At 36.5% G+C, this 24,167-nt stretch overlaps 1 protein-coding gene across 4 annotated transcripts in view; it reads left to right on the top strand.

The window, feature by feature from the left end:
- Window positions 1-23,735, top strand: part of DGKB (diacylglycerol kinase beta) — a gene marked incomplete at both ends in the record, with an annotated part of 333,552 nt that extends 309,817 nt beyond the window's left edge. For all 4 annotated transcript variants that reach the window (XM_082479865.1, XM_082479864.1, XM_082479867.1 and 1 more), the window contains 3 exons: window positions 10,915-11,035; window positions 12,944-13,004; window positions 23,628-23,735. In XM_082479865.1, the coding sequence (XP_082335991.1) occupies window positions 10,915-11,035; window positions 12,944-13,004; window positions 23,628-23,735 (290 nt within the window). The remainder of the gene's footprint in view (window positions 1-10,914; window positions 11,036-12,943; window positions 13,005-23,627) is intronic.
- Window positions 23,736-24,167: the final 432 nt, after the last annotated feature.

Here is a 24,167-nt window from a genome sequence, read left to right as displayed (position 1 = left end):
TTACAATGACGAAAAATATTTTTCAAAATCAATCACACATTGTATTATACAAATAAGGCTGAATTTTCAGATGCCTCAAATATGTAAATGCAGACTTGTTTGTTGTACACCACCTTATTTTTATATTGCTTTATAATTAGTATTCTGAAAACGTATACCATAAAGTAGTTACCATAGAGATAGGCCTGAATAAACAGAGCGCTTAACAGTCATGCTTGAAACACGCATGTAGTCAGTTTGAAGTCACTGAATATCCATGCTTAAATGGTTTCTTGGCCAGAGACCAAAATGAAGGTCCTTTAAAAATTTGCCTCAGCCATTTGTTGAAAGTAACCTGGGAGGTGAAAATTCCAAGATAATCACGAGCAATCTTCAGTCCTTCCAGATTCATTTCCATATGTAAGCAAAAAAACAAGCCTCCCACCCTTACATTCCAGTGTGCAATTGATTAGTAAAATGAAAACAAACCTGGAATGATTGTTCTAAACTCTAATTCAATTTGATGTTTGCTCCTTCTCTTTTGGGTTGGAGGCAGGACTTGTCAGCCTGGAAGTTGTCTTTTCCTTCTGTATCAGTTGGCATGATGAAGGGTATTAACTCTCCCTACAAGTATTGCCAAACAATATATGGCATATATTGTGCAAATAGCACATACAGCAGAACTAACAACATAAACAATGCAATAGCATGTCCCATCATGGCCCACCTAGAATCCCATACACTAAATTAACCCCAGGAGCTTCTCACGTTCATACGTGTCTGAACCGAAAAATAGCAATCCTGCATACGTACTATTTCAGTTTTGGCCCCAATGCCTAGAAAAAGAAATTAAACAAAGATACATAATGAAGATGAATTAGTGACATTGGAAAGTAAAAAACCTTTCCTGAAGTGCCATCCTACCACAATGCCAGTAAGTAACCTGGAGGCTTGTTTACCTTCTGGAACTGGCCAGGAATTACAGCAGAACTTCTTTCAGGAACTCCAGATGTGATGACTACTATTCAGAGTAGGATTGCCATATTCAGGTTTAGCATAGTCCAGTCTGAAAACAACTAAAATGCACGTGTATTCATACAAAACTGGTCTCCTAATCTGTTCCTCATGCACTTTCTCTTACTCTACATCATTCAGAACAAAAAATGAAAGTGAAAAAAGAGAATGAATATAAGATGAGAGTCATTCCCTTAGTTTTCCCGGTCTCCTATTTGCATTAAACTCCATGAGGTTTTCAGCTCAGGATCTCAGGATAAGTTAGCTCTGGTCAAGGACTTTACTTCTGTATTTCTCTAATACCTGAAACATTGTGAGTGGTGTTATAGCTGAATAGTGTGTGTTCAGATCATTTTTTTAGTAAAAGAACGTGGCTTTCGTTTTGTGGCAGAACATCATAATCTAACAAATGGTAACCAGATCCTCTTTTGTTTCTAAGTTGTCTTTTCTTGTTGGGAATGAAATGAAGTTTGTTTTTCCTTTTTGATACTGTTCAGGACCAGGGCACTAAAAATAACTTGAATCTCGCTACTGTTATACTTGTAGCTGACTCTGGTCTTTTTGTCCTTGAGAAGACCTTTGGAACTGTTCTGTGTTGTCTTGATCATGCTTATGAAAATACCTTTTCTTCCTATGTGTGTTGTAAGTAACTGTTGAGAAAAGCTATTGAAAAATAGCTTGATGTTAGTCGTGGATACTTAAAATACTGAAAGGTATAATAAGAAATTTATTTTTGCTTTCTTTGTGAACCTTTGAAATGTCTTTCCATGTAAAGCATATCAAAGCAGACATTTATTTTTTCTTGCATTAGAGGTAACTTTCCCCTTTGGTTTCTCCAATAACAAAGGTTTCTGCATATTCCAAAATTGTCGTCTTGTAAACCAGTAATAGTTGCTCCTCTGTCAGGCTTGTCAGCCCTTGTGAATGTCCTGGAAATCCTAGGCCACCCCAGGCAACACCAAACACATTTAGTTTAGTGAGAAACTAAATCAAATCTTCTTTACTTTCACCGACTGCAGGAAGTTTAGGAAGGTTGTCTGATTTACTTAGATGATACGAAAACTTGCCCCAAAGTTCACTGGATTTGACTTCATTCAATTGCTTGATGCTTCTTCCTCCCTACAAAGAGAAGTTGTGGACAAGGTTTGTAACTGAAACTGCAGTCCAAAGCATTTATTTAATTAAATTAAACCAGGTACGGAGAGAGTGAGGCCAACCAGCCACGAAGAACTTGGAGTCTCAGCAAGCTCATATAGACTAAATTGAAGCCATCACTGCTGTCATTTCTTTCCTGTTAGTACCTCTACAAATAATGAGCTTGGATATCTCTACCATGCTGAAGACTCCTCTCCCAGTCGCAGGAGAAATACGTAACCTTGAATACTTTAATGCAGGCGTTCTAGATCATCAGAGAAATGGCTAAAAGTGATCTATGATACATCTCACTGATTTTCAGAATACTTTCCCGGGGTTAGGCTCTTGGTTAATAACTAAAATTTGCTGTTGTTCAGTACCCGTTCTGCATACTGTGATCTCCAAACACCACGGGATACCAGCATGGTAGAAGAAGCAAATAGGATTGGTTCTCATGAAGAGAAAGAGGAATAAAGATCATCTTTGGGGGGGTTCTGAGCTCCTGGACCAAATAATTCTACCACTTTAATCAAAAGGAGTTTTAATACTCATGTAAATGGAATGAAAATTTCTTTCTGGCGATAACTAAAAAAAAAACTCTTTGGTGGATAAATATAGGGATAATGCCATTATTAAAGTTTGCTACCCTGCAGAAACAGAACATTTATCCCCTGTTAGTACTAGTCCTCTTAGAAAGGTACAAATCAAAGCTGGTTTTCATTGATCAGATTTCTACATTTCCATCAATATTACTGTATTTTTCTTTTCTAGGCTGTGGCATTTTTATAGGCTAATCAAATATCCAATATTACTCGGAGCCATTTAAAGTGAATGCCAGAACTACTAAGGAGTAATTTGAGAATTAGATCTATTTTTGTTAGTTGAAATGATCTTGACTTGCTCATATTGTATTGTACCTGATGCTCAGTAATATGATAGTACCAATACAAATAGAAAGATATCCGGTTTGAAGTTCTTAAATATCTGTTAAAAGTGGTGAGCAGTCCAAGCACATTAAAATTCCATTTTCCCCCATACAAGTGTTTGCTGCAGATGACCCCCACTGATCTTAAATATATTTCTGTATCTGTAACTGAATAGAGGTTTTCCGTACAGCATGTTCTAATGGTACTCTGGCCTTTAGCCAACAAGGCACTGAATAAGGCTATTTTTAAAATACAGAAACTGGGAACAGCTGCAGCAATCAAATTTGATAAAAACAGAGAGGAACTTTGCTTTTTTTTTTTTTTTACGGTTTGTCCAAGTTTAGACTCCTTTCATAGAACAGCTTTTGTTCTGTTGGATGAAGGGGGTATAAGAGTAACACAGTAAAATCCTTTTGAACAAATAACTTTTAAAAGAATACAGATTAAAATAATAGGGAGTTTTTTGGTGCAGCAGCATGTTCAATGCAATTGTACCTCAAACTATTAGAAGAATAAGTCTATAAAAAAAGAATACATTTTGTCTGCCAAGCTTTACCATAAAAGACTTATCCATAACGATCTCCCGAACTAGAAGATGAAACCTCTTGTTTCAAATGTTGAACATCTGAACATTGGTATTTGGGAGTAGGTTTTGGGTGGAAGTGAATTAATTTGAATGCTCTGGGGTGGGTTGTTTTTTTTTTTTTTTTATTTCTCTTCTTTTACTATTAATCAAAAAAGTTTCTATTAAGGACTCTCCTCTCCTTCCCCCTGGTAAGCTGGGGAAAAAGAAAGTTCACTTAAGGAAAAGTTTTACAAAGGCCTTATGTGCACGTTAAAAAATTTCATAAAACATTTAATTATAAGAACTGATTCTTCCTTGTTTGCCCTCCTATTTTTTGGGAAACTTGTCATTCAATGATTAATGAGAGTCGGGAGATGATTATATACACAAAAATAATCTGTTACACAGTAGAAGGCTGAGCTGTATGTGTTAAATGATACCATCTGAGGATGGAGTCTCTGTGCTAGACTAATGCAAGACACAAGATCCTGGGTGAAATCTGGGCCCCACTGAAGTCGGTAAGAGTTGTGCCACTGAATTCAGCAGAGACAGGATGTTATTGATTGCATTCATTTTAAGTGTCAAAAATAACACCCTTGCGTTCTTACCCCATTAAAGCTATTTAGTGCATTATTAATTCAGATGGTAGAGCAAAAATGTACTGAATTTCTCATATATGCATAAATATGAGTATATATCATATGTGTGTATGTCCACATAGGTATAAAATGTGTGTGCATTTTTGTGTGTGTTTATATATATATATATAAAATATCTGCTTAATTTATTATCTCCGTATCTGAGTATCTCACCAGGGTGAAAATTACAGCAGTGATATATCTTCCTTTCTTCACACTAAGAGGCAGGCTTAGTTTGTTTTGTTTTGTTTTAAAAGCAAGAAAAAAATATGAAGACTTGCGTTGAGAATCAATACTGGCATGAAATAGATGTATGGAGCCACCTGAGATTTTTAGTGTTCGCAAGGAAACTCAGCAATGAAAAATACTCAAAACTGGGTTAAATACTACAGATGTAGGACTTGATATATATCCTCAAAGTCAATATTAAGAGGGAGAATAGACTTTTAAAAGCAGAGGGTTGAAATTCAGGAGTTGCTGATTTAGTTCCTGTCTCTGCTACAAACTTCCTGTGTGATCTTGGCCAGGTCAGTTCTGCAAACTCATGTGCTTAACTTTACGTGGTGGAAATAATATTATGACTCTTGTGGCTCTACACACAATATATCCAGCTGAGTACGAGAACAAACCTTTTGCAGGACCTAAACTTGTCTGTAGACTTTTCACTTTGTAAAATGGGCATAATAATATTCTTTTTCCCCAAAGCTTTGTCTGCTTTATTTGTCTATACTATACATTCTTGGAGACAAGAGCTGCCTTTCGTTATGCATCTGTGAATCAATAACAACACAGAGCCTTGACATCATCTGGACCTTCAGGTACAACTCTGATATAAACAATTATAAATGTTGAGGCACGTTGCTTCAGGTAGTTTCTCTAAAGCAAAGCGTAACAAAAAGCAGGATGTACAGATTTACTGATTTGTGTAACCAGGAATCTAGAAAAAGTCATTCATTTGGAATAAGGATAATACTGTGACAGTAAACGCATTTTTAGCATTTTACACAACAGCAGTCCCTGTCCCCACGTTTGGAAGCAACCCCACATTCCTGCATAATGGGAAACTGTAGATTTAATACATGCCGTGTTCTAGGAAGATACTGAAGCATTCATGTGGTGCAGAGCATTGAGCTCAGGAGTGTTTCAAGGAACCTCTGGCATCAAATCAGTTTTCAAATTCTTATCCAGTATTTTATCTGGAGCCAAAAAACTTCCAGCGTGATGATTACTAGGGTTTGATTACATTTAGTAAGCCATGGAGCCCCTTCTCTTCGAAGACAAACTGCTGCCAGAGACAGATTTACCACTGACCAACAGTGTTTTTATGCAAATGTGCCTGAGTGAGTGCAGTAACCCCAAGTTATAATAGAGTCATTCAATCTCTTGCCAGGACAGCAATATTTATATACTGTAAAGATAAATTGGATAGCCAAACCAGTTCCATTACAGAGGGAAAGTTTGCTATGTAAATCAGTATTTCTAATCACACCGTGCTTCTTCCCACCCCCTACCCCATTTTGCTTTCCTTGCTTTATCTTCATAGATGAATTCCAAATGTGTTTTTCTCTTGTGTGTTCATTTTGAATATTGAAGCGTTCAGCTAATGCCAAGCTAATGGATAACGTAAACTCCTCACTAGGGAACTTTTTCAAGTTTCCAAGTGTGTTTCTTCGTGCCTTGGGAAGCGCTATAAAGGGCGTATGGTGTTTTGTCTGCCACTTGTGCAAGTTTCTGTTTGGACTTCTCTTTCTCCTGCTGCCCGATGGGAAGAAATGGGCAGTCATCTCCCTAGTGACTTTATCTCCCCATCAGGAATGAGTGCAAGGGGTCGAATGCCCCTTTGCATGCTAGTCACCATCTGCTGACAGCAGCGCTCCCCCGGGAGAGCTGGCTTTGTTTACTGACGGGGCTAATATGAGGAGACACGTGAAGTGCTTTGGTTTGTGGAAGAGGGCAGGAGAGGCATGGTGCTATGAAAACATTCCCACACACTCTAATGGTTCATTCGCATAGAAAACAAGTGAGAGCCTTCAGCTCTTTCACAGAGCTCAAAGTAGAACAAACGGACTCAAGAACCCTAAGGCACCAGTCACAAAACACTTTCCTAATGCACTAATACTGAGATGCTCTCCAGGATAGCTTACCTATGAGACTTCAGTTCTCATTTAGGCAGCTAAATGACCTGGCTAGATTGAAAAACTGCTCAGTATCTGGTAGTTGCTGTTGTTCACTGTTAGCTGCTAAGTTATTTTTGACAATCTAATCTTCAGTTTCCTAAACCTAAACTGCCTAAAACTGGTTATAATAGGTGAAGTATGCATTGGAGAATTTTATCAGCACAATCAACAACAGTCAACGATCGATTATTTTCTCCTTAGAATAAAATCTGTAGAGCACAGAAGAAATACAACATGCCTAAAAAGAGATACATTTTTTGCTCTATAGTTGGTAGAGACACACACAGATGCAGACACGAGTGTGTAACTTCGGAGTATAATTTGAGGATTGAAAAGAAGTGACTTTCTGAATTAGGTCTCAAACACAGTTGCAATACGTGTCATGGAAAAGTCCACATTGTAAACTGTTTCAAGTGATGAATGACGTTTAGTGAACAGCAGCATTCATTATTCTGGTCTACAGTTTATAAGATGTATGAGAAGACAATGCAACCCACAAGTTCATGTAGCCCCGTATCTGATCTCTAACGTCAACCTGTGTTGCATGATTAGAAATAAAGGATAAGAGAGCAAACTTGAAGTGATTCTTCCATTAAGACACCCTCCCTAATACATACCAATTTGTGATTTAGGGAATTTCAAAGTCTAGTATGGCACCATGGTATAACAAAGTATTATGTAAAACGGATTTCCTGTTTGTTCTAGAAGAGTTATGAAACTCCTTGGTTCTTGCATGTTGAGACATACTTAATTACAGTACTGTCTTCACCGTCTCCATGACACTCGTTATTTTCTTTTCTTTCCTCCATTCATGTCTTGACTTCCTGAAGGGTCCTAGTCTAATTTATTTTCATCCGGAAGCTGGTCCATATTTGTTACCATGTTTGTTGCTCTGTCATTTCCAGTTATTTTATATCTTCCTGTGCATTGCTGAGTGGACCAGAACTACAAACTCTATTATGCATGGATGCACCAATCATAATAATTGATGATATTTGATCACTATTGAGGGCTGGAGCACCTCTTCTATGAGGAAAGGCTGAGAGAGTTGGGGTTTTTCAGCCTGGAGAAAAAAAGGCTCCGGGCAGATCTTATTGTGGCCTTCCAGTACCTAAAGGGGGCCTACAGGAGAGCTGGGGAAGGACTTTTTACTAGAGCATGTAGTGATAGGACGAGGGGGAATGGCTTTAAACTGGAAGAGGGTAGATTTAGATTAAATATTAGGAAGAAATTTTTCACTTTGAGAGTGGTAAGGCACTGGAACAGGTTGCCCAGAGAAGTTGTTGAGGCCCCATCCCTGGAGGCGTTCAAGGCCAGGCTGGATGGGGCCTTGAGCAACTTGGTCTAGTGGGAGGTGTCCCTGCCCATGGCAGGGGGGTTGGAGCTTGGTGATCTTCAATGTCCCTTCCAAGCTAAACCATTCTATAATTCTCTGATTGAGCTGATATTTTCGTAGAAGTAGCCACAGTAACTCCATAATCTTAATTTCTGCAGGACATTATTAACTGTAGCCCAGCAAAATAAATATGCATGTATATATGGACATAAACATGCAGACACACACTATCCGTGTTTATTTTCAAATGTAATATATATCCATATAACAGTCTACATATCTATAGTTAGCTTCGTTATTTGTAATTAGCTCTGTTTCCCCTCATGGGCATTGACTTACATGTATTGAATTTTCTGCCTTTGTGTATTCTGCCCATTACTCAGTACCGTGAAATTCCTAAGCTTTTTTTTATAATTGGCTTTTGTCTTTACTTCATTGGATCCTCAGGAACTCACTATCTACTTCAATTTCCAGATTATTTAGGGGTATATGTTGAGCAGTGCAGAGGGCAGCACAGATCTTTCTGAGAAATCAGTGATAACCTTCCGCCAGAATGAAGAATGACTTCCCCTTTCCTATCTTTTAATTTAATAGAAGACCTGATCTCTTTTAATAGAGCATAGTCTCTTTCAGAGTCTTTGGTGGGGACCTTTTAAGAACAAATGTAATCCATTCATTGATGTCTTGACCCTTTATATTCAACCAGTGTACCTATAGCCATGTAACATCTTTGAAGAAAGGGACTAAAATACACACACTCCCTTTTCCACTTTTGCTCACTCTGAGTTCTTGCCAAAGTCAATACAGCACAAGGATTTTTTGAAATGGATATGACTATGCAAAAGCATTAGGTCAAATATATTAGCGAGGGCAGGAGTGCAGACTAACCCTAAGTCGATAATTGCATGTTACATTTGCTTTAGTTTTTACTGTTTCTCAAGGAAGGTTATGTCTAATTTAAGCTTGATTCTAAAAATATACATATTTGGCCTAAAATAACCCCACTTTGGGAATGTGCCACTGCAAATGTGAAGTTTTTGAAAAGGCTTTACTTTTTTGGTAGATAAGAGTATTTGTTTTTCAGTTCCATCTTCCAATGTTTAACATACCACATTTTTTGAGATGTGCGGTATAGATCAAAGGGCAGGATTTGGCCCTTGGTTACCTGCTGTTACTGGCACTAATCTCACAGCTATTGAAAAATGATGCATCAAATTTATATCACTGCAAATGTCACTATTCTGAGTCTTGCATATGTTGCCTGAGCTGTCAGTAATAAAAATCTGTTCTTAATTATTCTCCCATTTAAAAAATAATAATTTTCTAATAACCCAGTGAATAGGAATTTGATGTTTTCTGTGGCTGGAAACATTTTAATGATTTAATACATCTATAAAGTTCTGTGTGCTTTTATAATATAATAGCTTTTGCAAATGAGTAGGACTTTCCCATTTAAATCCCTATGGTTATCAAGAAAAGCAGAATTTGTTTAAATCTGAGTTAAGTTTAAAAGCAAGTAACATTAGGAAAACATTTTAAGATAAAAGTAATTCAGCAGAAAGCCAGACATACAAAACTGGGTTTACACATGTTACAGGGATGCAAAGTATAAAAATGTATAGTTAAAATTGATCTTGTCGTATATTTTAACTTTTTGTCCACCTTATTATTTTTCCTTTATAGGAAAGAATATGGTTTATTTTTGCTTCATTAATATTATATGGAACTGATTCCACTGTGATAAGGAAATGAAAATAGCAAAGATTATTAAGAAAATATAAGAAGAAAAATGAAGGCTTTGAGTAGTGTCAGATTTTCTGGTTGGAAGCAGAATAACCCAGACCATAAGCCCTATTTGCTTTTAATACTTTTTCCCCCCCTATCCCAGTACTTGTTGCAGTTAATTACCTTTATTCAAAGTCCAAAGAAGTGAACAGAAAAGACTCGGTGTGAAACTTTGGACTAGCCTCATAGATATGATAATTAGCATGAAATTCTACCTTCATTAAGGGTTGAAGGGTTTACAATATACAAAGAGTAATGTGCTCTCCCTTCTTTGTTTTTTCAGCGTGATGACAGAGTCTAACATTTTAGCTTTTGGAAACATGGATATTAACACCCAATCTATCAAGCGCACCTAAATAGACAGCCAAAAAAAAAAAAAAAAAAGTATCTTTTTCTTCTCCATTTGGTCTTGGCAACGTGTATTTAAACAGGAGCACATAAAACATTTCATACAAAACACCCTAGCTGATTCTGGGTAATATTTCATTACCTTGCTTGGTTGCTTCTCAAACCAGATTGCTGTATTACCATTTAGGCTTCTGGTTGTGTCTCTGTATCTGAAACTCTAGACAGAATTTGTCCTTGCTCCTTGAAGTCAAGTAAACTAATATTTATTTTGCCAGAGACATTATTTATTTATTTTAATTTTTTTTTATGCCAAAATGCTATGTAATCAAAAAGCAGTGCGAAACAAAAATACGTAACTGGGTGCAAACAAGCAATACAAAGTTCAGTAAAGCTAGGTGAATAGTTGCTGATATAAGGGTTTTTTCTGCCCTGTTGGCAATGAATCTGTTCACTAATTGAGACAAAGATCCAATGCAAAAAATAATATGTGGTCTTATAATTAAAGACTATAATAATGCACGCGCACAAAGGCTGAATTAGAGTTCTACACATCATCTGGAAAGTATTGTATAGACGGGAATCCAATAGGGTCTGGAGCACTGACTTTTTCTTTACCAGATTTTAGATATCTGTTGAAACAATGGACAGGATAAATTTCTAAACTGCAAACATCTCATTCTATGAGTGTCAGGTAACATAAATTGAGGAATCTCTCCTATTTTCTCATATAATAAGATTATTTTTTCAGTATTTACGTATTAAAATAAATCATGGATATTATTATTGTATTTTAGAATGATTTTGGTCAGGATATTTTAGAATGGTGTGACAGCAGACCCAGAAGTGTCCAACCTTAAAGCTGCAATCGCTTCTTAAGAATCATCATTTTTGTCGGTTCTGTTCTCCACATCTTTTATTATCAGCTGGTCTTCTCACAATTTTTGCTAGTCAGGGTGACCATAGTCAAAATCCTGTCTAGACAAAATGTGGTGTTTTTTTTCAACTTTTGCAGATCTAAGTGACCAGCTTATGGAAGTGGTTGGTCTGGAAGGAGCCATGGAGATGGGACAGATATACACAGGTCTGAAAAGTGCTGGAAGGCGGCTTGCCCAGTGCTCATCTGTTGTCATCAGGTATCGGCAGCTTTAATTTGCACTGCATTGGTGTAGAGAAAATAATAGTCATAATTACTATACTTATTTCTTGTGAAAGTACCATCTATTCCGTCCATATTCTATGCCCATACATCTTCCTTTCTTTAAGTGTGTCAAAAAACTAGAAAAAGGGTGTTTACATTCAGTCTTCACATGTTATGTTCAACTGTCATTTCAACCTATGAGGAAATATTATCAACCATTTGGAGCAGAATGAGTAAGGCATGAACATCTTGGGTTTTATTATTGACATACGCTCTGCCCAGTTTTGAGCAAAACGTCATTTAACATTACTTTGACACATTTTAACCCATTTATAATGCATACCTTACCAGGGAATAGTAGCATGTAATTAGTATTTTTAAAGCACTTTTTTGATCTGTAGAAGTCAAAGTGCTCTGTTTTTAATTTATTTGTTGTTTACTGAACACTGACAAGTAACTATTAATAAATGTGTTGGTATGTGTAAGCCCCTAATGATGGAGCATGCCAATTTAGTTGTGTTTTATCATTTACCATGCTAAAAGTGACCAGAACATTCACAATAGAGGAAACTTGGATTAGGACTCACGGAGAAAATAATTATTCTAATTTGTGGATTAGATAAGGACTGGAAAAAAGAGAGAGATGGACAACTCTTCCTTGGTGAAGAATTTCTCAGGAAGAATTTTCCAAAATCTTAATAAAATCATAAGCTGTGCAATTACAAGCCCCAAAAGCCTAAAATGAGCATAAGACAGAAGAGCAGCAATAAAAACTTTAAGATTAAAAGTACGATTTGCCAGAGTGCCAGGCAAATTTTTGATACTCTGCTTAAGGAGTGGGTGATGTCGACTTCAAAAGTACTCTCTCATGTGGATGAGGAAGAGAAATAAGATCACAGAGAAATTCCAACCTTCTCTGGATACTAAGATATAAGTTGTGTAATTCCACCTCAGCAGGACCACAACTGCAAAAGAACTGAAACCCTTCCAGACCTATAAAGTGACAGCTCATTGAGCATTCTTCCGTTCTTCCACTTATGGCCATAGATGACAGTGGTGAATCCTGCGAATTGTTAGTCGTTTTCAAATCACATCCAAGCTGGAATTTCCATTGACCAATATGAGTGCTCAGTTGACTCATTTTTCCATTATTAGACTTATCTACGTCATGTTATTTCTAATAGACTTACATGCAAACTATTATAATGTAGAAGTGTAGGGCTGGAAAAGACCCAAGAAGACCATCGTTGTTGTTTTTTTTTTTTTTTTTATTTCCCTCATTTGTCTATACTTCTCTTAATGTGGTATCCAAAACTAGACATGGAACACTGACTGTAACTTTACATTAAAATTAGTGGCCCTTTACTAACAATTTAAATTTATAGCGTGGTGTACATATGCAGTACAACTGTCATGTTAGGTGAGTGCTCTGTCTAACCCAGAGTTAGACACAAGCATAAAATCATCTTTTACGGTTCTAATATATGGTGATGATAGAGCTAAAATTTATTTCTTATTTCCTCTGTAGTAGTCAGTCTAAATTATAAAAAATAGCAGAGTTTCCTTCGTCTTTTCAGTTAATAAGGTTTATTCCTGAAGTTCTTGAATAATTCACTCTTTATTTCACAAATTACAGACTATTCTCCCATGGAGAGTTGCGTATTACTACCCAGATGTCTGAATGTTTGCAATGGTTTTGCTTTATGTGTTGAAAATCAAACTAAGCCTACTAAGTGACCAAGTTATTTTTGTAAGGATGTTGGGTCATACTGGAGATTACATAGAAACTTAGGGGTAAATCAGGATTATATGTGTGTGCTATCACATGTATCTGTCCTTAACAAATATATTTATCAATTTTGTCTAGTTACTTTTACTTACACTGTGAAATATATTACCTTAGGACCAGCAAGTCTCTGCCTATGCAGATAGATGGGGAACCTTGGATGCAAACCCCTTGCACGGTAAGCATATGGGGAATACTGGGGATACTGGAATACTCTGGGAAGAGAGCTGAATGAAAAACTTAGGAAATTTTTAAATGAGCAAGAACAATTACAATAATCAGATATATTAACTGTTTTATTTACTTTCATTTCTTCAATAATAGAGACTCTTTTGATTTAAAAGACAATCATTGTCATCAGCATTAATTCAGTTTAATTATGTAACATCTTCACACACTATTATATAGTTCAACACCCACTGCATTTTCAATTTATGATGCTATTTTTTCCCACAGGTTAGGATGGAATAAAAAAGCATTTATTTCAAAAGTTTGGAAAATACTCAAAGGGTGCAGTCCCAGCATCCCTTTACCCAATGTGATCGCTTATTTATGAAGTTGTATCAGATTTATAGTCTCTATTGCTAAGGAAGAGCCAGTGTTTTGATGCTAAAATGCACAAAGTAAAAAAATATTATTTAAAAAATTAGGAAGATTTTCCATTGTACTTTTGAGTTCATATCAAGGAGGTTTTATTTAAAGCTGAATTCTTGACTGTGCTGATTGAATTATACAATAGAACTAATATTTTAAAAATCCTTACAGTTTAATGGAGAAATGAAGGAAATTATTTAGTCTTTTGTTTCAGTAAACAGCAATCGGGATAGGATAGGATAGGATAGGATAGGATAGGATAGGATAGGATAGGATAGGATAGGATAGGATAGGATAGGATAGGATAGGATAGGGAGGAAGTTACTCAGAGGATGTTCTTTGAGTAACTGTTTACAGACAACACAAGAAAGGTGTAGCTCCAAGAACTTCCCATGTTCATCTCACTGATAATTATAGAAGCTAACCAAGCAGTTGGGGAAGATGTTGAAGAAATTTAAGCTCTCAATTGTTGAATATAGTCATAATAAAATCTTTTAATACCCAATTTTACTAATTTTGTTTCCCTAAAGACGACCTGTGGTTTTAAGTAGATAAATTACTGTAGCCCTGAAGCTTGTAAGTATCACAAACCATTAATGTGACAAAGAAGAAATCCCACTACAGATGGGAGTAGTTCTCCAAACCAGGGAACTATATCACTTTCATAAACTTTGTCTGTGGTAAAATTAAAGGCTACACAAAAAAGTAAAAGGGAGCACCTTCAGTAAGGTGCTAACAGGTGTGGCAGCTGATACTGTATGGGTTAGGATGAAATAAAAGGGTTGAGATAGTTCATGTTTGCCAGATACACCATAGCGTACAGCTGAACAGCGGGGAGAGTGCCTGAACTCTAGTTCTCTATGGTAAGCGCTCGGATTCTGCAATGAGAGGAGAACCATGTGACCACACACTGTGTGAAGGCAGAGCAGTGGGGATTTTATGAGATTTATTCCAGGAAACCTTTTGGAGTTAAGAGATATCATTATCTTTGCCTCTTCTACAGCGATGGCTCAGTGCAGATCAACAGAACTGAACCCAGCAGTTACTTGTTCAAGAAAAAGACATGTAATTTTTCAGTTGCCAGATTACAGAAGAGAATTTATGGAAGGATGTTGGCAATAACATGTGCTTTTTTTTTTGTCTTGATTACTTGCTCTGTGCAAAATCCCTGCTATCTGATTGATAATGCTAGCAGAAGCTGCCTGCACGATTGAGGACAAACCTGGAAAAAGAGACAGTTCTTACATTTCAATTACTGCCTTGAGGAAACTGTAAATTATTACTGATAATTACTGCTGTCCAGTTGAAGTACCCTTTTAAAGGGGATAGAAATGGCATATACCTTCCTGTGAAACCCATCCTTTTTGCTATACCATTGTTAAGAGAATATACTTTGTGGTACATAAGAAAACCATACTGTTGAGTGTATTTATTTCCTCTGAGAAGAAAATACATGAACTATTTGTCTAGACTACTGCGCATTTATGAATTTAGATATAGAATTATTATTTTATGTTACATTGTTCATTTTTCTGGAAATGTTTTTTCTCTGCTGGGGAGCTTAATGTTTTTATTGCAATTGCTCCCTGCATTATTGTACATCTACCCTGCTCTGTTTTTTACGTCTTACAAAGGAAAAAACATGTATAGTTCAACCTTTCCCCTCCCCACTAATTCTAACTACACTGGAGTTTTTCCTTGAAGTTGTCTGCAGAGTATCTGGGAATTTCTGCTCAGACAATGACAAAGGTGAATGTTGGCGTTCTCTCAAGTCAAGTTTAAGATTTGATTTCTAAGTGTGCGCTTCAGAGGGGTTTTTGTTTTGAAGCCGAAGTCTGTTTGATTACATAAGTATTGGGATATCTCAGTGATGTGTATCCAAAATCAAATTTGGAAAAAAACCTTAAAATAAATTCCCATGTGTAGCCAACTGTGTAGCCAATTATTTGAACCTGCAAGAGCTCAAATTTCAGAAAAAAAAAAAAAAACACGAGGAGACCAATGTAAGAATCATAAGCTTTTGTCTTCTCCAGAGACAAAACTGCAGTTTTCTCTCTAAAATTACCTGAAAGCCAGTTTTTAAATGGGGAAAAAAAAAAAAAAAAAAGTGATGATGAGATAAAGAAATCCATGAGTTTAGTTCCTTAGGAAACATATGAGAGCTTGTTTTTTTCCTTTTATTTCCCCTCTTAGGAAATTCTTTTCCTAGCTCTTACAGGAACTGGGGCCCATGTATGAAGATGCTGGCACTCCTACATCATGCACCAAGACATGGGGGGACACTCCCATGCTGCCTCTTGTTTCGCATTAGGAGATGAGGGAAGGCGCTTATTAGTTTACTGACTATATGGCTTTAAGAACAGAAGCTACTGTCTCCACGCAGTGCGGGCCTGCTTGGATATACCATCTCACTAGTTCTAGAGGAGAGACCCGTGCACCTTGTTCTGTTGTTGAAATAACACACGTTTTATTTTGGTATGGTCATCTCAGGAACTTCAGTGTCAACTAAGTTCAGTAGTTTTAGGGACTGACCTATAAATATTACAGAGACCAAGTGAGAAATTCATACAGGCAGGAGGTATTGAATCAACCCTGGCCCAAGGTGCAAGTGGTTAAGCTCAGAAGTCCTCTTCTGTTTCTGCTTCAGATTTTGAGATAAATGAGAGTATTTTGTAAATGATTTTTCAAGAAATCAGGTTCAACCTCATCAAAGTTCTCCTGCTATTCTGTTGTGCGTATTAAGTTAATGAAGTTCTGCACCAAATCCCTGCTATGTATGGGATGCAGGCTGCACAGGCACGCTTGGAAGGTTATTTCCTGTTGAAGGAATCAACAAGTTTATCTTTGCTACTTCTCCTTTCTGACTGGAAAAAAGTTGCTGACGAGCACAAGTTGCTGACAGCTGTCCCTTCTTATGCATATTGAGACCATGTTACCCCAAAATGACAGTGTGGGCTCTGAGAATACATTGTGGGATGTGATAGATAATGCAGTGATCTGTGATTTTTCATTCCTGTGGTCAGTTTTAGTACTAAAGAAATTGTTGTGTCCTTCTTTTAACATCTTTTATGATCTTCTATTGTTCGTGCACCTAGCATCCCTAGATGAGAGCAGGAATGCATTCCTGTAGGTTCTGTGCATACTTAAAAATGTGAGTGTCTTGTTCTAAAAATCCATCATTCAGAATTATTCAGTATGTTGAACACATGCAGACTGTGGTGCCTGACAAAGTTGCTCTGCTCTGGTCTAATAAGATGCAGAATCTGAGCGTCAAATTGTATTGTTTTCACTGTTTTTTACAGAGGAGTCTTTGGGAGAAGGAAAGATGATAATGTTAATGTTATGTTAAACATCTCTGATTAGCTGAAGAGGAAATTCTATCAGAGCTCTCCCAGACAAATATAGCAACATGAAAGATATCTATGGTTTCACCTGATCGCCAAACAGGTCATTAATAGTAATGAAACTTCAAAGACTCTCAAGTTAATTCAATAAAATTCTAGCTTTGGCCATCAGGATTTTTTTTTTAAGAAAAGTAATCTTTCAATTTAGCTACATAAATTATTAGCATTGTTTTGAAAAAATCCATAAGAATATTCCATCTTGATTAGAAATAACTGCAATTTCGGTTCTTTCATCTATTCTTGACTTGCTTGGCATCATATCTGAAAAAGTGTCGAGCTGCTAGCAAAGTTAGATTAAAAGTAGAAGACAGAAATATCTATAGAAGATGCCAGAATATTGCTTAAATGAAGGAACAAAAATGGATATCAATGGTCAGAGCCCACCTAATGGATTGCCAGAAATATAGTTTCATAGACATCTGAAACACATTGTAATTTTAGAATTATTGACTGATAGGAAAACTTGTAGTAAGCCATTTAATAATGAAACTCAGAAATAATATTTCAAAATATTACAATTTGAATGCACCTTAAAAATAAGTTTTGAATGAATGAATGAATGATTTCTCTCTGGCCTTTCCTTTAGTCCCTAGAGATGTGATGAGCCTGAGCACAGAGGTCCTATTGAAGTCCTACCTTTGCAGTTAAACCCAGAGAGAAACAAGAACTGGAAAAAAAAAAAAAAAGCTTTTACTAATATTCACTATATGCCAGAGCTGGGTGAGAAAACTAAGAGTCCCAGATTTGCTTTCACGTAGATCCATTGGCTCCAACAGCCCACGGATCGCATGAAGAAGCTGCAGCTGTATTCTGGACTCTGTCTGTAAAGTATCTTCTTTCCATGTCACTGAATGTAGAAATATTTTCATATCAGTTGTTTATAACGGGAGAATTTAAACTTTTGTGTCTGCTTCTGTAGAGCAAAGAGGAACTGGGTCCTAGATAAGGTGGCTGATTTTAGTAGAATATTAGACAATTATTACATAGTTAAGCCATAAATTGGAGTTCATTGCTAGGAAAAGTTTTTGGTGTTATACTAAAATGCTGCATTTTTTGCCCTTTTGGGCAACGATGTACACACATTTCTGTTTCAAGGCCAGAGCAATTTACTGAGTTTCTAACACTTTATTTTGCAGCTGGGCATTATTTTTTGTGCTCACAGGTACACTGCACGTTAATTAGTTTTGTTTACCTATGCACATTTTTTCTTAATTTCACAACAGTAGTTTTTGTAATTGACAAAGCAATTTACTGCATGTGTGCTTTCTGCACCCCAGACAAATACTCTAACATGTAATGCACCTTTCTTTCCAGTTCAGATTGTTAAGAAAAGAATTAGTTGTGACTAATTGCCAATTAATTTGCAGTGGTTTTAGGGAGGAGGGGGGAAAAACAATTGCACCTACTAATTAAAATTTAAAATATTCCAAAGTGTCATCTTTAGGTGTCTGTGGAATACATAATTTCCATTTTAGTTCTGTGCTGGATCTGAAACAACCCTGAGCTTGACAGCTCTATTAATTTAAAACCTCAGTGATACCTATTAGTACAAAACATGAAAAAAATGCCATTAATCATTTATTTTAATTTTGCAGCTCTGTCATTTTCTCGGTATGTTTAAAAATTATGATGACACTGTAATGTTTTCCAATCTACCTGTGTGAAGGGGAAACGGATCACACTACTTAGGAGAGAGACTAGAGTATATTATTAGAGCTTAATTAATGCCAAACTGATTAGATTTGATTGCACTTTGCACAATAATATTGTTAAGAAATTTATTTAAAAGATGTGTTGCATAATGCTATATTTAAAACAACCGATCTAGATCTGAAGAGATTTTGACCAAAATGCCACATAATGCAATCATAAGTTAATTTTGTTTGGCACTGCCTACATTCTATAGGTCTTATCCATATCATGGTACCCAGTACAGCTCTCGATCACCTGTGGGAAGACAAAAGTATTTGGTACTCCTGTGACACAGTGGTGTCGCATCCCTCCATTTCCTGTCAGGGAGCGGCATATGGGCATCTGGACTGTGGGAAAACCCTCATAGCCTCAAAACTCCCAACATCCAAACCCTGCTGATAGCATGAAAAAAAGTGACCGTAAAGTGACAGATCCAACTCGATAAGTCTTTTTCTGACAGTTTTTTACCTCTGTCCTTATAATACAGGGTTTCTTTCTTTAACATTTATTGAAATATTATTAGCAGAACTGATTATCTCTGTTTCCAGTTTTCTGTTGTCTTTTAGCAATGTCGTTAGTACCCGTATTTATAGCACCATGCTCTGTGTTAATAGTAAATATTCAGGCATTCTGTGAAGTCAGGAACAGGAAGGTAACCAGCAGATATTGTAGGAAAAGGAACATGAAAGTAAAATTGACTGACCTAAAAGATACGGTTATCACACTAAAATTGTTGATGCTCACTCACTGCATTTCATTTAGTGGATGCATTGTATTAGTGTAGCTTCAAGGCATATTTTGAAACTCTGACCTGCTCCTGAAACAAATAAATGTCTCGTTTATGCATTTATAAATATCTTCAGTATCACAAATTCAGGCTTCTCCTTTATCAGAAAATTTGCTGTCGACAAATAGGGAACAATTACCATCTCTTCTTTTAAGAATTATGCTATTTTTAATAAGATCTGGTGTTCCTGCTCACGAATACATCATTGGACACACTTTCTAATACTGGAAAGGTGATTTTGAAATTGCACATGCGGTATTTTTCTACTAAATCTATTTACTAGATACACCAGCCCGTTAAATTTCTGTGATCATGAACTCAGAGGACAAAATCTTGGCCTCGGTTAGTGAATGAGTTTTGCCATTGGCTTCAACAGTTCAAGTTTATCTTATAATGTTGTGTATCGGGCTTACAACAAACATCCATGATAGCTTAGCAATTCATGTGGCTATTTACTTTCCCCCAAATGGAATTTTGTTATTTCCCTATTTTACCTATTCTTAAGTATAAATTTGCCCCAAATGTGCCACATAGGAGTTTTTTTTTTTTTCCAGCAGCCCTTCAGCACTCCCCTAATTTATGTTATGGCACTGGCACAGGCTGCCCAGAGAAGCTGTGGCTGCCCCATCCCTGGAGGTGTTCAAGGCCAGGCTGGATGGGGCTTTGAGCAACCTGGTCTAGTGGAAGGTGTCCCTGCCCATGGCAGCAGGGTTGGAACTAGATGATTAAGGGAGTGGAGCATCTCCCTTATGAGGAAAGACTGAGGGAGCTGGGTCTCTTTAGTTTGGAGAAGAGGAGACTGAGGGGTGATCTTATTAGCGTTTATAAATATGTAAAGGGGGAATGTCATGAGGATGGAGCCAGGCTCTTCTCAGTAGCAACCAATGATAGGACAAGGGGTAATGGATTCAAGCTGGAACACAAGAGGTTCCACTTAAATTTGAGAAGAAACTTCTCAGTGAGGGTGACAGAGCACTGGAACAGGCTGGCCAGGGAGGTTGTGGAGTCTCCTTCTCTGGAGACATTCAAAACTCGCCTGGACGCCTTCCTGTGCAACCTCATCTAGGTGTTCCTGCTCCGGCAGGGGGATTGGACTAGATGATCTTTTGAGGTCCCTTCCAATCCCTAGCATACTGTGATACTGTGATCTTCAAGATCCCTTCCAACCTCAACCATTCTATGATTCTATGTTTAAAATTTCCTCTATATTTTCTGTAAGTTGTTACATATTTTCAATAAAACCAAGTAAGCAATCTCAAAAATGATTTTCCAGAATTCAGTAGTAATTCATATGAGTATGTTTGACAGGGTATCATCGGTTCCTAAAAATGAGTACGTTTGTCAGGGTATCATCAGTTCCTAAAAATATTTTAGATTAGGCTTTGAGCTTTTGGGGTATTTGTCTGAGCAATCTTTTTCTCATGCATGTGTGTGTTTGTGTAAATCACAGATTCACCTCGGAAAAATGTAAAACAAAAAAAAAGTGGGTCTTATTTAAAGCTTTTATAATTGTGCTTCTACTAAAAAAGATATGAAGTTGCCTGCTGAATGAAAGTGAAACTGAATGATAAAATTTAATCTTTAGATACTCCATGTGCAAGCACACAGAATCTGTATACATATCTATACTTAAGTAGAGTTCTTTATTTTTAACTAAACTAAATCTTGGTTGCTTGTAGTTAAAGATTTTTGTCTTTTTTTTTTTTTTTTTGTCCATTTTAGTCTCCCATGCAGCACTTTGTGTTTAGTCCTACTTTGTCCTACAACACTATTTCTCTTTCTGAGACCCTCAGTGCTTCTTCCCATCTCAAAGTGTGTACTGTCCCTTGTCACCCAAACTCACAGCACCAACTCTGGCAGCGCTGCCAGTATGAAGACAGGAGCAGAAGTGAGAGGCCAGGGCAGAAATACAGTGCCTGAAGGGCTTGAGAAAGACAAAATCAGCCTGTTTCAGGCAAGGTAGTGTGGTGATCCAGCCTGTATTACAAGCATACTGACTTCTTTTTATCACCCAAGATTTTTAATCTTTATTTTTTTTTTTTTTTTTTTTTTCCAGCAGGAAAATAAGGAATCGATGGTTATCATTGTTAACTAATGTAATGTTAACATACACTAATACACTACCATGCATAAGTAAAACTTTTTTACACTTTATTTTTGTATTTTCAGAATGTAAAATATATCTTACACCGCTGGAATCATGCCAATTTATAACAGTTGAAAATATATCTTGGAGAAATGCATATAGGACTCCATCCCCACGTGCATGAGCGGTTAATCATGTTCAGGCATCTTAGCTGATCTCAGCTGATAGGATACAACATACTGAAGAGGTCATGGTCTCTGAAACAGATGGCTCAAGCCAAAAAAGAACATTACAAATGATAAACATTTTCTCAATATGTAATTGCATTCATCCGCAGGAGCATTGAACAGCCCCAATCCAACATGCAATCTGTATGGGGTCTCAGGATTACCTCACCCCTTCATACTAAAGCCATCTTTTGAGCTTTGCTCTTTTATTCATTTTAAGATGGAATTACTATGATTTATCTCCAAGGGAAAACTCTGAGGCCATTCCTACTGCCACACCATGGCCAAATTTTGCAATAAGCTGAACTCTTATGACTCAAAGAATTGACTTACAGCAGCTGCAGATTACGTCATGTATTGATCCTCAGGATCTGGTTGATGTCATCACTTGTTCCTGAGCCCCAAAATACATCTTCTGAAGCATGTGAAACTTACTAAAATCCTTGAGGCAATTTTCCAGGACCAGATCATCAGCTGGTATAAAGTGACATCAACGGAATAATGCCAATTTACCCCAACTACAGCTTTGGCTTCCAAAGTGATGCCTGAAGCAGAATTTCTTGTGAGAAAATACATTGATGCCAGTCTTTGAAAGCGAGAGTTATTATCTGCGTGAAATTAGTCTAGGTTGCCAAAAAAGCCCGTATGCTAAATTTGATACTAATGAACAGTGTTGACAAAAAGAGGTCATGTATGAAATTTGAGACTAATGAACTAAGGTGGCATGAAAATGAGCATTTGGAGAGTAAAGTAAAGGCTCTAATAGAGTTAAACCAACCCACTCATTCTGTTGAGATTTTTCTGTTTCTGTCTCCTTATATTGTAAAGTAAATTTCCACCCCAAGAAATGTCCTGATCTATATTTTAATGAGCCTCTCCACGTGACATACATTTTTTGTTTCATTACTATTAGTGAATGACAAGTGAAGGATATTCATTTTAGCTTGAAAATGTCAGGTATGCACTTTAAGAGATATATTTTTCCAGTTTTTAATGAGGTGGTGTTTCTTTTTGAAAGAAATACCCATCTCTGATGTGGGTACTATGCAAGTGACAACTGATATTTAATAAGTGATGGTTCTTGTATTAGTCGTAGTTCACTAAAGAAAATGTCTCGGATTGCTTTTGAAAAACTCTTAGCGTCACTAGCCCAAAGGCAAGATGTGACCTTTTTATTACATAATGAGAATCATTTATTATCTTACAATGTATCTTAAAGTCACAGACAAAATGCCACTTTGATAATTGCTTTCAATTAGCTTTGAGCATAGCATACATTCATAAAATGTCTTCTCTAATTTAGACTTGAATTAGAGAAAATTGCAGACATAATCTACTTTAAGGTTGTCTCATTTAAGGTGATTCGTAGTTTTATATCAAAGAAATCAAAACGGGTGGCTTTAGAGCAGTCTTACAAAGTGTTTTAAATAGGCTTTTCAATATTTGGGTCTATTCTATGAACAATTAATTAACAAATCAGAATGCTAGTTCATCTTTTTTGACCTTTTTTATGTATTAACTTTTGGCTTTTTGTTTTCAAATTAAGCAGTGTCCTGTGTTAAAAGAGAACTACGGCTTGATTAGATGTGTTAATAAAACATACAAAGACATAGCTTACGTCTTAATAAAATGCAACAGCTTGGTCTGTCAGCATGTATGTCCTTTCCAAATTTTAAATCCTTATTTGTCTTTGTAGATATGTAAGATATCAACAGCGAGCAATAAATCCCACACTCAAAAGTAATATCACATATTGGCATGTATTTTATTAGCATATGATTTTTAATATTGATCGTGTGTAGAATTTAAAGTATTTGTGGAAACAATGATTACACATAGATTTGTTTACTGCATAGTAACTTCATTCATAAAAAATACAGGTATTTTCCTTTCATCTTTGATTAAATGAAGAAGTTTTGGAAATCACATATAATCATAATTCAGGCATCTCCGACACTTGGAATTGAACTAGCTCAAGGGATAACTCTGTTTTTCTTCTTTCTTCCCCCAGATAAAAATTACCCACAAGAACCAAGCCCCCATGTTGATGGGACCTCCTCCAAAAACTGGTCTTTTCTCTTCTATCATCAAAAGAACAAGGAACCACAGCAAGGAATAAGCCTATGTAGTTTAGTTTTTAGAAAACCAATTAGCTTTGTTGGGCTTTGGATTATTTATGCTGGATATCTTTCAAGAATTTTAGAATATCTTCTACTTGCAAAATCATGGATTTTGGTTTAACAGTTTCCGTAACTGAGCTAATGTAAAACTATGCTACTAGAAAAAAATATTGTCACAGTTTTGTAGGCATTTTGCATGATGAAAGCAGATGTTTACATAAAGTGATACAGCATATTTTTTGTTGCATGCGTTACCATTTAATAATCTATGGGCTAAATCTGCCATGGAATATGGGAAGAGAATGCCATGGGTAATTTGATTTTTCTTTTTTCCATTTTTACTTTTTCTACTGCAATGATCATATGCCGTACGTTCATAGTATCTCTTGACTCAAATTTCTTCACATCAATAGCCAATGAGACCTGTTTCA

Source organism: Vanellus vanellus (genome assembly GCF_965231255.1).
Source record: "Vanellus vanellus genome assembly, chromosome: 2".
NCBI classification, from domain to species: domain Eukaryota; kingdom Metazoa; phylum Chordata; class Aves; order Charadriiformes; family Charadriidae; genus Vanellus; species Vanellus vanellus.
The sequence above is the reverse complement of the archived record's forward strand: the minus strand, read 5'-3'. Positions and strand labels throughout refer to the sequence as shown.